Source organism: Citrus clementina, unplaced genomic scaffold (assembly GCF_000493195.1).
Source record: "Citrus clementina cultivar Clemenules unplaced genomic scaffold, Citrus_clementina_v1.0 scaffold_8, whole genome shotgun sequence".
NCBI lineage: Eukaryota > Viridiplantae > Streptophyta > Magnoliopsida > Sapindales > Rutaceae > Citrus > Citrus x clementina.
The window spans coordinates 10,572,283-10,586,800 of record NW_006262022.1 but is presented as its reverse complement, the minus strand read 5'-3'; the positions used below and the strand labels follow the sequence as shown (position 1 = coordinate 10,586,800).

Here is a 14,518-nt window from a genome sequence, read left to right as displayed (position 1 = left end):
TCTATTACTATGTACACTCATCTATTAATTTTAAGAAAATAAATTATACTCTGTACACTCTTTAAAATGCCAACAAAGCCTTCACTTAATCCTTTTTAAATTAATCCTCTTAATTACTCTACACACTCATGAAAATGCTATATACACTCAAACAAATAAATCAATTAAACATTATATCCTTTGGCCAAATCATAGTCATACAAAAAAGAATTAATCGTCCAAAAAAATATATCAAGAAATCTATTGATAATTCTTGTCAACATCTATTATTACTTCTTTTATAGCTACGTCGCCACCAATTATTTCCTTGAAATGTTGTATGCGATGATTATATATCGTCTCCCATCCTTTGGCACAAAAACTGTGAAATCTTTGCCAATTGATTGCTTAAGGGGGGATAGGATGGCCTGATAACAAGAACACCTACATATGTTTGATTAATTTCAATTAGTAGAATTGCTTATTAAATTCAACATAAAAATCAAAAAATATTAAAAAAATACCTCTACAAAATGATTGTTATTTACAAAACCAATAGCAAACTCTTTAAGAGAATCTGTAGGTATTAGCTTGGACCTAAGAGGAAGGAAGGTAAGGCATTGCTTCATCGATAAGTGGAATACCAGAACGTTGTAGGCTGATGCAATAAGATGTCCCATGTCAGGCATTGTCATCCATTTGTCAGATCCTGGACAGTTCTCAAAATGTGATATTGCATGAATTAATTCATTGACTCTCTCATATTGACTCTCTCATATGTCCCATATAAATGGCTATAATGCTCCATATTCAACTAAAACTCATTTAGCATATCATTCCTCATTTGAAACCATCCATTCTCACCAAAACCCATTAAGTCGGCTAGCGTTCTAAACCCACAATTACCATCAGGTGCGACATCTTTAATATGATGAATGTATGATTGCAATGCAACTGGAAATTCATTAACAAATGGATTTGACTTGAGCGATTTTTTTTTTATACACCTAGCAACAATATATGAGGGAAAAAATGTGAAAATACAAATTATAGTTAAGAAATAAGTGTATGTGTGTGTGTGTGTGTGTATAATTCTAATACAATTAAAACAATACCTTTTGCTAATATATATAATAATTCTAATACAATTAAAATAATACCTTTTGCTTTAGTTGATTATTTCCATTAACTTTCACTGTAGGTCTCATGAATGCAATTGTAGGCGAACAAATTTCTTTTCCTGATAAAACAATCTCAAAAGCAGATGGGTCACGATGGGTCGATGCATTAGCTTTTGAATTTGGTTGACCACATGTATTTTTCTTAGCTTCTAGTTCTATAAGAGATGTAGATTGAGGATTAGCAATTTCTGTCAACTTTTGTAGAATATGTAACTTCGTATCATCATCATTCTCATTAAAGCGTTTGGCAATCAAGTCAAATATCGGTTGGTAACTCATCTCTGCCTTTCTCTTATTATGATTATGAATCAAGTCAAGTTTCTTCCAATGTGAATCAACACATTCTAAAGGTATAGGTTGACTTTCCCTTTTATATTCTGCAATCTCATGAGCACACGGTAAACCATGTATACTACGAATTGTACAACCACACGCGGACACATCAATACCAATGGAATTAGCATGCTTCGACTCAGTTAACACCATTTGCAATGCAGCTATAGAAATAAAGCCTCGAAGCTCTTTAAATTCAGCAGGTTTGAATTGATGTTGTACTACTGTCAAACTTTTTTCAAATGAAGCTTTGATGTTCGTGTGTAATAACTCTAATAAAGAATGGATCTTTGTCCAAGATGTCTCAAAATTACCTTGACTCGTGCCAAGCTCCTTTTTAAGCCTCGAATGTGAACTTTCCACCATAGTAATAAAAATTAAAAATTTATTAATATATATGAATTTTAAATTGATAGGCTAACTATGAAGTGGTGCATGAAAATAAAATTATACCTATTCGTTGTTAAGTTTCCGAAATGCATGATCTTGTTTGTCCATGCTGAAACAAAATTTTCCTTGTATTTATCCAACCATGTAAATGTCACATACTCGATTGCTTGTGGATAGGATATAAAATCTTGTTGCAAAGCATTGAAGCGAGTAATAAATTCATCTTCACTGGAAGAAAATACCAATACATTCCAACTCATCATAAACTTCTCTCATATCTCTTTTGTTGCGAACAATTTCTTGCACTTTGCAATTACATTTTTGTTTACATGCCATCTACATAACAAATGTTTTGCATTGGGAAATACTCTTTCAATGGCATTAATTAAAGCTAAGACTCTATCACTAAGAATGACTCTAGGCATAGCACTATCATCCAATACACTTTTTAATCTAGTCAATGCCCATGTGCAGTTGTCTTCTCGCTTAGATTCAAGATAAGCAAAAGCACCAGGAAATGTCATCTCAATGGATGTCACTCCCACAATTTGCAGTAGGGGAAGATTATATCTATTACACTTGTAAGTGCAATCCATCAGTAAGATACATGGAAATGCATGCAACAAGTCTATACTGACAGGATGCGCCCAAAATAAGTCTTTGACAATATTAGTATTATCAAAGCTTCTATGCCACTCAATATACTTGTGTTCAGATAACTTACTTAATAATAGTTGCATTTGTGATCTCCCACCCATCTCTGCTACCTTATACCTTTGACGTGCATTATAAATATTCTTTATTGTTGAGATATTGTTGGGATTTTTCTTTTTCAATGTCAATAAAAATATCTTTTGGATGCACCATAATCGTAGACATATCAATTAACAACAAAGTCTCTTCTTTTGACAATCTTCCTGCATAAGAATGCCCCTTAAGATGCTCAGCAGCTGGATGATTATGTACTCCACATACTGCTTTTAATACCCAATCATCATCAGTGTCCAACTTATGGCCATTTACTGTAAAGGGACATCCACATCTCTTAGTGCCAGTAGTCCTTGGTTGCTTTTCTTTTTTATTCTCTTCATTTGTTCTCGTGTTTCTATATTGTCCACTTCTCTCACAACAAAAGGTGATCCTTGGTTTTTGAGCACCATTACCAAAATTAGATCTCTTGATCATAATTAAAACCATTTTTCCTCCCAACTTCACGAGTCCAATGAATTAACTCTTCCTTACTTTTAAATATCTACATATAAAATAAATAAATAAATATTAACAAAGGAACATTAGACGTATGAATTGTAAAATGAGACCCACCTTATGATTGATGAATTCATTAGTATAATCCATTATGCATTCTGAATTAACATTGGAAATTTGAGTTGAAGCCATGTCCTCCATGAAATATAGAATACAGACGCCTGTTCATCAACTGAATATTTTATAGTAAATTGTAAAATATTTTAAAGTAAATTGTACAAGAATATAGACGCCACATAAGATATTTTAAAGCAAATCGTAAGATAAATTGTAAATACTACACATAAGATATTTATTTAAGATATTTGGAAGAAAAAACTTAAGATTTAAAATAGTAAGAAAATTAAACATTAATTGCAGTGCCCTAAATGAATGTCCAAAGTAATAATATTATATGTGCTCATAATAAAGTAACTTTAATAGTAATTTATATCGTGGGTATTTTTGTAATAAATTTTTTTATAAAAATATGAGTGTTCAAAATAATTTTCAGAGTGCATATAGCCCATCCTTATTAAATTTATATTAACTTGTTAAAGCAGTTCTAGTGGCTAAACGCGATCAACACAAGAAAACCGCCACCCTTTTAGTTATTGTTTTTGGATTTGTCATAATGAATAATCTCGAGCAAAAAGGATAATTCACGTACCGACGCACGTTTGTAACTAAAATGTTCGCTAAATTGTTCCCTAAGCACCCAAGAAAAGTGACGCCACTGTTAATGGCATGGCGGATCAAGGCGATCAAATCGGGATCGGGCTTGGGGTGCCCTTAGAACGCGGACATGCCGATGCATCCTAAGCCTTGTGCTGAAGCCTGCAGACCTTGTGAACCGACTCACCCAGCTTGAATGCTTGATTCTCTTCACTGTCTCCGCCTCGGGATTACAATGGGGAAGGAAGGAGACCGACCTCCCGTACTAATCTTTGATATTTTACATGTTGCTATCCTTAACAAAATTATCTTAGGAAATTCTCGCCCCCTCCTTAAATAATAATAGAGAATTTTCGAGGGTCTTTGATTCTTAAATAACTAATATTTTTTATCTTAATTTAATTATATTTAAATAAAAATAAAACTTGACGATATATCTTACATTAACATTAATCCATTACAAAATACAAATCAACATAATAATTATCTTCCTCAATCTTCATAATCATACAATAAAAAAAAATTATTTTTATATCAACAATGAAATAAATTAAATGGATATAAATACTTAATCAATATTTCTAATAAAAATATTTACTTCTTGCGCCTTCTGCTTCTCTTGTTCTTCCACTAGTGCTAAAAATTGATTCAGAAGCAACAATTGTAATTAGGATTGCCAAAATATTTCTGGCAATTCGTGCCAATATAATATACTTACAGGTATTTGTTTTCCACCAACTCAATATTAAAATCTTCCATCTGTGGCATAACTTTCTCATCCAAATATGACTCTAATCAATTAGGCCCAAAAGTTTAATAATATAATTTACTTTGTTATTTGTTATTTATACTAATATTTAATAATTAATCATTGACATTTTATTATTTATTTACTAATAATTTAAAAAATTAAAATTAAAATTAAAATGGAAAAAATAGGGAGGGGATGTGGATTTTACCTCATCTTTATCTTTTCTCCAAATAAGAAGTTGGGTAAAAAATTATCTATGTCTCTTCTCCGAATAAGAAATTAAGTAAAAATTTATTCATGTATCCTCCCCGAATGTGAAAAATTCCCAAGAGTCCTCATCCCGTGGGATTTCTGCCATTCTTATCTCTGCCATTTTCTCAATTACTTTCTATTAATTAAATTACTCAAGTCTCAACACCCATATATAACATATGTACATGAACTAAATATAATTATTATTTATATAACAATTTTTTAAATAAATATACATATGTCATATTTTTATTAAGCGAATATAGTATAATAAATTACTCTAAAATCTCTTTACTTGCAGCAACAAAAACGACAAGAGAATGAATAAAATATCTCCTCGTTTCTGGATGCAAAAGGAAGCAAGAAAATTTTAGTGAGAAAACTGAAAAACAGACAAACGGGGAAGACTGTGGAAGGTCAAATATAAACGAAATATTGGTTAAAACTAAAGACTTGCATACATCTACTGTAGTTACTTTTGCTAATGGTAGACTGGCAGTGGCCTCCCTTTCTTTTTTTTTTTTTTTCTCAAAAATAGTAGTGGCAAAATGAATAATTCGATCGTATTTAAATTAAATTTTAAATAAATTAGGTTAAAATTTTGTTGATTTGAATTTGATTTGTTTATTAAACGAATTGAAATCTTAGGTTTCGGATTCAATTCGTTTATTAAATGAATATTCGGTTTGATTCATTTAATTCGTTTAGTAGAATTAATAAATGAATCAAATCGAATATGGATTCATTCACTATTCGTTTATCCTACAATGAATTTACAACAAATCGAATTTAATATGAATTTGTTTGCAAAAATATAATTAATAATAAAAATTAAGCAAAATAAAATATAAAAAGACAAAATTTAACATCTTACAAAATACAAATTTATTATCATTTATAATTACTATATTAGTCTTCAAACTTTAAAATTTTTTCATATATATTTATGGATAAATAAGTAATTTGATTAAACGAATAATAAACAAATTTTAAATGAATGGATCATATTCAATTAGTTTATAATGCATTTATTAAACGAATCTTAAACGAATAAACAAATTAATGTCCTCAAACCCGGATTCGGTTCATTTAATAAGCGAATCGAATCGAATTTACCCATTTATTAAACAAATCAATTTTTTTCAAACCTAAACTCATTTAATTTGCATCGAATCGAATAAACAAATCATTGCCACCCTTATCCAAAAATGAGTTATTTACACTGCTTACCCTTTTTTCTCTAACATTTCCAAGAAAATCACAAATTTTTAGATATTTGACACATGAATCCTCTATGTCCAAATTGTTTCCATTTTCTCATTTAGATTCTTAATCTCAAGGTTTTTCTTTTTTAACTTGTTATAATTCTGTAGATATTTTACAATCTAAAATTTTAATCAATCAAGATTTTAATTAATCAAATCCAAGATTGTAAATTGTAAAGCCAGCTCCACAGTCTTAATATCTACGTGCTAGAAATATTTTCAAGTTAAATAATTCCATAAAATAATTAGTTTATATTATATAAACAATATCTAGTGTCGATTTGAAAAAAAAAAAAAAACCAATCAACTACAAAAATATAGATTTTAAAATAACATAGTCAACAACAAAAATTATTTAAAAGAAAATATATCAAGTATGTAGTGTTTTTTTTTATGTGTACAATAGCACATGTGATTTATTTTTAAATTCTGACATAAATTCTACCATGATAAATCTACCAATGATAATTAGTCGGATAAAAGAAGAATTTTAATTAGGCTTTTATATGTTAGAAAATAAAATTCAGGGTAAATTTTACTGTACAACCAAATAAATTGAATATCGTTACACCACCCTTAATTAAATTTAACAGAAAAACTAATGGCTGAGATTGATTAATGACATTTTGAAATACTGGAGTGGAGTAATTATAATGAATTAACGAGGTGTACAGTCATATTTTCCCATATGTTAATTGTGTGAAGCTAGTTTTAAGAGTAAAGTCAAAATATATAAAATTTTAACAAATTTTTTTTCCATGAATATCTTCTAAATATAAGATTAAATTATTTATTTTTTAAATAAAAAAATCATACCGATATTTTTATTTACATTTCCGTATCTACAATTTTGAATATTAATTGAATAATAAAATATTAAAATTTATTAAAAATAAATAAAATTTATATTTTCTCATGCTTATTAATGTAAATGATCTTACTAAATTTTTCTGTATTTATAATGTTAATAGTAATACTTAAAAAAAATCGAAATGGAAATATCTTATTAGAACAATAACAATTGAGTATATATGTATTCGAAAATGTCTTATTAGAAAAATTATATACTTAAGGTGGCGTTTGTTTTTTAACTTAATGACTTAAAGTGACTTAACTTAATTAATTAAGTTAATTAGATGTGTTTGTTTTTATAACTTAATGAGACTTTTTAGATAATTTTGACTTAATAAAATAAGCCAATTTTTTTAGCTTTTTACTTAATGGAGAAATTTGAATTAAGTCAATTACTTACTAATGTCAAAAATATCCATGTTTTATAATTTATTTTTCATGTCTATCTCAAAACTCACCCATAGACATTTATCCCACAAAAATATCCTTGTTTTTTCTTTCTTATATTATATACGATAAAATTTAAAATTTATGGTATTTTATATATAAAAATTCTAAAATAATTATGTATTCACTTGAATATAGTTTTACTTATAAATGTTAAAATATTGTGGTATTTAATATATTATTTATTTGACTTTTAAATTTAATAAGGATACAAAAGTAAAAGTACATATTTTCAGCTTTTTCAGTTGAAAAAAATAAACAACTTAATACTTATTTTCCGAGATTCAGACGAAAAAACAAACATGTTATTCAGATTCAGACATTCAGATCTATTCAGAATTCAGACTAATTCAGGTCTATTCAGATTTCAGACAAAAAAACAAACGCCACCTTAATTTCTCATAGAATATTTAACTTTACTTTTTATTTTTTAAAACTCTTTTTGGCATTAACAAATGTTTTCATTAATTAGGGTGCACATTGAATATTGTCGTTCAAGCAGGGATGAAATAGCATTTGTCAAAAAGGAAGGGTACTTTGTGAAATTAATCCGAATACTGACCAGCCGAATTGACTTTTACTGTGAGAGTAAAGTACCGTTTATGTGCTTGCAAATTAAAACGAAAAAAGAAATTAAATTTTACTGTTTTAAAAGAAATAAATATATTTTATAAATATATTTTAAAATATAATATTTTTTTCTCATTCATGTATCTTCTCATTAGATGAAAATTACAAAAATTTACTTTTTTTATTCGTATATAAATATTTAAAAACATACATAAATGGTAAAAAATAAACAAATAAATCTTAACAAAATTAAAATTAATAAAATTTAAGGCTTAGTAGATTAACAAATAACTCCTCAGGCAAAATTTATTCAACGGGCCTACTGATGGTAATGGAGGCCCGATGGTAATGCAAGCCCCGGCCCGGCGACTGATATTCAAAGCCGGGGCCCTCAAAATGTCGGCCCCCTCGGCCACTGGTCAAGAAAATAGTCGTACACAATCATCTGGTAAACCAATAAGCAAGCAATTACACCACAAGTCCAGGATCGTCAATGGGTCCAGAAATTTCAGAATAATATTACAGCCGTGTTGTTTTATTTAATGTGTCTCATATCCTTTGCTTACACTAAATCCAACCTCTATATCTTATACAAATAGAATCCACATGCAAAAGACAATGATTTTATTCCAAACACAACATAGGAACTCATAGCAATTATAGAACTCTCAATATGCTTGAGGACTGTGCAACACGGTCGAAGATGACAGGATACCAATGGCCTTTAAGAAGGTTTCCATGAAGACACAGGTGGAGTTTCAGAGTCTTCGTAAGTAGATGCCTTACCCCCATACCGATCGCCCTTTACAGCATCTGCTGAAGCAATGGATTCAAGTTCCACCATTTCTTCTAGAGTTAGTTTCACGGACAGAGCTTTAATATTTTGATTGAAGTTCTCAATCTTAGTGGTTCCAGGAATCGGACATACGTCATCTCCCTGGTGATGAACCCATGCTAATGCAAGCTGTGATGGGGTGCATCCTTTCCTCGTTGCTATTTCATTAACACGCTCAAATAACTTTTTGTTATGCTCCAAATTTTCAGCTTGGAACCTCGGTAGATACTGCAACAATTAGAAAAAGAACATTTGACACTAAAAGTGAAACTGAACCTTTAAAGAAAGAACATTTTGGATAAAACACTTTCACTGGGTTCCTAAGTGTACCAAGCCCTAATCTGCTGCATATAATAATATGAAATGCTAGAGAATACAGACTTGTCCACAAAGAAAGGCTCAAAGATGTTAATGGCTTTGGTATGAGATGTATGTGTTGTTTTCATGCATGTCAGTAGGCAATCTCACTAATTCTTACAGAATCTGAGAAGAAAGATGCTGATTAGCTTACAGTTCTATAATCAGAGGCAGCTAACTACTAAAACATGTCCTAGGGCAGGATAAATTATATGAACGTTAAAGGGACTGCATGAAAATGCTTGGAAAGATACCGAAAGGTGAAAAAAAGAACTACATGAAATAGCGAGATGGATATGCATGGTAACATATCATTGCCATCAGAGAGCACTCCTCCATATCTGTGGATTAATTGCATTCACTCTGATTCCATCCAAAACTATTGAGTTACAATCTTTGAGGCAAAAGAATAGCTTCACTATGATTCCTATGATCCTTGGATCAGGAAAAAAATGTTAAATTAGGCAAACAATAGATGTAGTTATGAAAAACTACGTAAGACTGAATCAAGTTGTTTTTAGAAAATTGTAATTGTTCCAGTGTCTTAAATTGACAAAATGATTAGTCAAGGGACTTCTCGCAAAGAGAAGAGGTGAATTATGGAAAAACATTTTGGGAACTGAAGAAAATGTCTCACAAGGAGTAAACCCCATTTGGATGGGTCAATGGAATTTCACTTTAGGAAGCATAAGGCATAAGCAATGCAAAAATGCAATGCAACAATATGGAAACTACCATAATAATGAAGAAGTCTTGGAGAGTCCTAGTTATTAAACTTCTTGAGGATCCAGCAATAGTTGAGGTAAGGGTACAATACCCTTTTTTTTTTTCGGGTGTCCTTTTAATGATCCAAACCCGGATAAGGACTTTAACCTTCAACTCGATATTAGGGGGACGCATTATTGTGTACATCCATTTAATATTTAATTTCATGTTAAATTTTTTAAGAATTAACAAAACTTGCATATGCAATTCCTCATACTTTCATTGCAAAGAAAATACGACTTATTTTCAAAGAAATTAATATACATGATATCAGAAAGCACATTTGAAAACTATAACAAATTTCATTAGTATAGAGTAAAACTAAACAGGTGTAATGTGAACAGCAATCTGAAACGCATGAGCTTCTAACTGAAGAAATAAACAAAAGACATTTACTTAATGATGAGTAAGTTTTGGTAGCCATGATGTCAACTGGACATGAATTTGGAGTGTATTAAGTTATTGAATTTTCTTATTACTCTAGATTTTCCATGCGTTTCATTGGAGTGAACTATAGGTACAGGTTGTTTTAAAAAAAAAAAATTCAGAGCTTTATGCAAGTCGATCCAGGGTACCTTCAGAGAAGGTGCTTGCCAGGCTTGCAAACTTACAATAATGATGCTAGAAAACATTCTAAGGCTAAATGCACATGTAATTCATCCCAAATGCTAGTAATTGCTTGGTAGATTTACAAACCTGTCTAAAATCTTCCTTTGAAAAGCTTTCAACCAACTTAGGCCCTGAGGAAAAAAATCCTCGTCCTAGAGGACTGTATGCAACAATTCCAATGCCAAGTTCCCTGGGCAATCACAAGGTTTCCGTTGGCACATATTAAACAATTCCTCTCATAATTTCTTTTCCTTTAAATCTACAAACAATTCAGTATTCCCTTACCTGCAAGTAGGAACAATCTCTGCCTCCACATCTCGTGACCACAAGGACCATTCCAACTGCACAGCTGTTATTGGATGGACAGCATGAGCTCGTCTAATTGTTGAGGCAGAAGCCTCGGACAGACCTATATACTTTATCTTACCCTCTTCAACTAGTTTCTTGAGTTCTCCAATCTTCCAAAAGGATACAAAAAAGAATTAGTGAATATTCAATAGGAAGATTGATAAGTAGATAGGATCCATAAAAAGTCCATAACGATAAATGGAGACTGTTTCGAGACAATCACACTTCATTACCATAACAGATTGTTAGTTTAATAAAAAAGTTTCCAATAAAGAAATCCTGCTAAAATAAAAAGGGATTACCGCTCCTGACGTGACAAGCACTGCACTATGCCACTACTTGCTCAGGGGTTATTCATGATGATCAAAAAGTCTCTCCGTCAAGCATGCAGCGAGACAAAATGCATTTTCTTATTGACAGTCATCAAATAAGATATTGTCCCATCTTCTTTGATGATTAGACAATTAATATGCATGCTATTAGTTAAATAGATTTGTTTTTCTTTTCTTTTCATTTTTCTCTTTTTCAGGTTCTAACTAACTTTTACCAAACAATAAATCAGATGATGTAAATAACAGGGTTCAGCACATTGCCAAAAAATGTAAATGACAAGCAAGTGAAAAAAATGAAAGAATTAAGCAATGGAAGAGGGGGAAAGGAAAAAAAAAAATCTCATAATGAATCAAGACTGAGACATATACAAAAAAGGGGGGCAAACCGTGACTTCAATGGGAACTCGTGTATCAATGCGATGTTGGTAATAAAGATCAATACAATCAATATCCAGACGCTTCAAGCTGGCCTCACATGCAGCTCTCGCATAAGCCGGGTCACCGCGAATTTCCCTTTTACCATCCGCATAGCTGATACCAAATTTAGTAGCCAATTCAACTCTTTCCCTCATTCCTCCCTTCAAAGCCTGCTCCCCCAAACAAATTAAAACAAGATTACATATTTACATAAACAACAAAAGCCCATTTCACAGATATTTGTGACAAAATTGTGCACTAAAATGTTCAATAAACACCCAATTTTTACTAGGTAGCTAAATGTACCAACTACCACTAATTTATACTCAATTCTAGCCATACCCTTTGAAAGAAAGGGGAGAGCGGCAGCAAATTATTACCTTTCCCAGAAGGATTTCATTGGTGTGGGGCCCGTAAATATCGGAGGTGTCAAGTAGAGTGATGCCACTGTTAATGGCATGGTGGATCAAGGCGATCATGTCGGATTCTGGCTTCGGGGGCCCGTAGAAGGCGGACATGCCCATGCATCCTAAGCCTTGTGCTGAAACCTCTAGACCTTGTGAACCAAGCTTGATTCTCTTCACTGCCCCCGCCATTTTTTTTTTTTTTTTGATATAAACTATAAGTACTCACCGAAGGATGTATAAATAGATTGTTTAAAAGAAGAACAAAAGAGTTGGTGGGTGAATCGATGACATCGATGATGATCCCAACACTTGTACTGATAACGCAATTGATTACGTTAGCACTGGCCTGATTAACGCATAAAGCACAAATTAGTGCCATATACATTAAATGAATGATAAATATAAAAAAATACGTGTTATAATTTTAATAATGTAGTTATAAAAACGTGTTTTTCCTTAAAACAGTTTCAACAGTTGGATTTATTAATTAAATATCGAAATTAATTATTCACTTATTGTCTTATTCAAAGCAACATCTCGCATGCTAAATGCGGTGGTTTAATTTATAGGCCTATACACGTTGATTTCGTTACTTAAAAGGGTTGGGCCTCGATTCTGTTAGTAAGACTTGAATAATTAAGAAAATATAAATTCATCAGTTTTTAATTTAAATTAAATCGAATTAAAAATAATCAGTTTGATGTTAAAATTTAAAAATAAATTTAATTTATATACAATAATTTTTTTATTGATATTTTTGCATAAAACATGAATAATTAGTCATTATAATTAAATTAGGCTTAAAAAATAAATTTAAGCTAAAAGTATAAAATTATAAAATTTTTCGTTAATATAAAAAAAATTAAATTTCATGAGCCTATATAAAACTGAACCAAACCGAACATATTCAATTATCAAGTTCGGTTCTTACTTGGTTTATAATTTTTTGAAGCATTGGGTTCGGTTCGGTTGATTTTTTAGCAAATTGAACCGAACGAATTTATGGCCAATAAGCACTACAAAAATGGGCTTGGTGGGCCTTAGTTTCTGGATCATTGTTGAGTGAAAGTGAAGTCAGTCGAGTGCATAATGCTTTTTTTTTTTTTCAGTGAAGCTATTGGCACCCTTTCATTATCCTTATAAAAAATCCAGTTTGAATAAAATTACAATTAAAAATAAATAAGAATTAAATACACATAATTTTTTTCCTATCAAATTACTTACATTTATAGGCAATTATTTTTTTTAAAATTTCTTATCTGTTACTTTCTATCTAACTAAAATAGATTGTACAAACTTAAAATAATATATTTCTCTTTTTATATTTCTCATTGATTAAATATGTTTGTACTTAAGATTGCTATCCAATTATAATGTAAAATATGTGTAATTTCAGCTAATGATTAACACTAAAAAATTCATCACCAAGAATATTTTTTAATTTGTGTTTAAAGTAATAATAAGATTGTAAAGAAATGAAAAATAAGACAATACTATTTTGAGTTTTCAAAAAATAAATGAAAAATTAGAAGTGTAGAGAAAAAAAAAGAATTTTTTCAAAAATAAAATAAATATTACTAAAAAAGAGGTTTCTTGAGTAGATTAGAGGGATGCCAATAGTCTAAGGTTGCGTTGTTTTTTTATTTCAAATCTGAATAGATCTGAATTTAATTAAAGTCTAAATAGATCTGAATGAGAATGTCTGAATGACATGTCTGTTTTTTCTTTTTTAACATTTGAAGAGAAAAACTTAAAAACTAATAGTTTGACATAAATATCCTTTTAAATGGTGCATATATTTGTTCTTCAAAATTTATAATTTTCACAAGTTGATTAGTCCGGTAACATAAAAAAAATATTATCATTGTTGATCTTAATTTAATTTTTTAATGAAAGATGTAATTATATAACATAATATTTTATTATAAAGTCAGTACGGTTATTTTATTTTTGATTCATCACAATTGACATAATTTGATTTATTCAATATTTCAGTTTAGTTAATATTATTATGTGAATAAAAATTTAAAGCAATAAAAAAAATAACTTCAAGAATAGTACAAAAATACAAGGTTTATATATAATGTTGGAAATACATGAATTGTTAAGGGTATTTTTGAGATTTAAAATTAAAATTTTCCATTTAACTTCAGACTTTAGATAAAAGTGAACTTTTTCTATTTTTTCTATTCAAATAAAATTATCTGACAATAAATGATAGATTAAAAGAAAAAAAAACTTAAAATAAACAAAGGTCTAAAAAAAATTAAATTCAAACTTCAGACTAAAAAACAAACATCACCTAACTCTTTTTTTCTTTTTTTCCTTTTTTTTTTCAAAAACAAACTCATACAACAGCTTCTTCAATCAGTTATTTTCCCGCCATAAGCAAGATAAGCCCCATTTTCTGAAGTAGAGGAAAAAGTAAAAAAAAATGAAATAAGAAAAACCACCGCAAGAACCAAACGATCTCTGTAATAAATAAATAAATAAAATAAAGAAATCCAT

The 14,518-nt window shown here is 29.9% G+C and overlaps 1 protein-coding gene across 1 annotated transcript; it reads right to left on the bottom strand.

Annotated features, from left to right (window-relative positions):
- Positions 1 to 8,420: 8,420 nt before the first annotated feature.
- Positions 8,421 to 12,350, bottom strand: LOC18034322 (auxin-induced protein PCNT115). Its single transcript, XM_006423674.2, has 5 exons — positions 11,984 to 12,350; positions 11,573 to 11,773; positions 10,792 to 10,964; positions 10,594 to 10,696; positions 8,421 to 9,003 (listed from the first exon to the last, which is right to left on the bottom strand). Exons 1-5 carry the CDS (start codon positions 12,197 to 12,199, stop codon positions 8,665 to 8,667), a joined length of 1,032 nt encoding a protein of 343 aa, XP_006423737.1. The 5' UTR covers positions 12,200 to 12,350; the 3' UTR covers positions 8,421 to 8,664.
- Positions 12,351 to 14,518: the final 2,168 nt, after the last annotated feature.

Coding starts and splice junctions, on each gene's coding strand:
- LOC18034322 (XM_006423674.2), bottom strand. CDS start 12,199: ATGGCGGGGGCAGTGAAGAGAATCAAGCTTGGTTCACAAGGTCTAGAG. Junction 10,697..10,791: donor GAGATTGTTCCTACTTGCAG/GTAAGGGAATAC, acceptor GTGATTGCCCAG/GGAACTTGGCATTGGAATTG. Junction 9,004..10,593: donor CAAAGGAAGATTTTAGACAG/GTTTGTAAATCT, acceptor TAATTGTTGCAG/TATCTACCGAGGTTCCAAGC.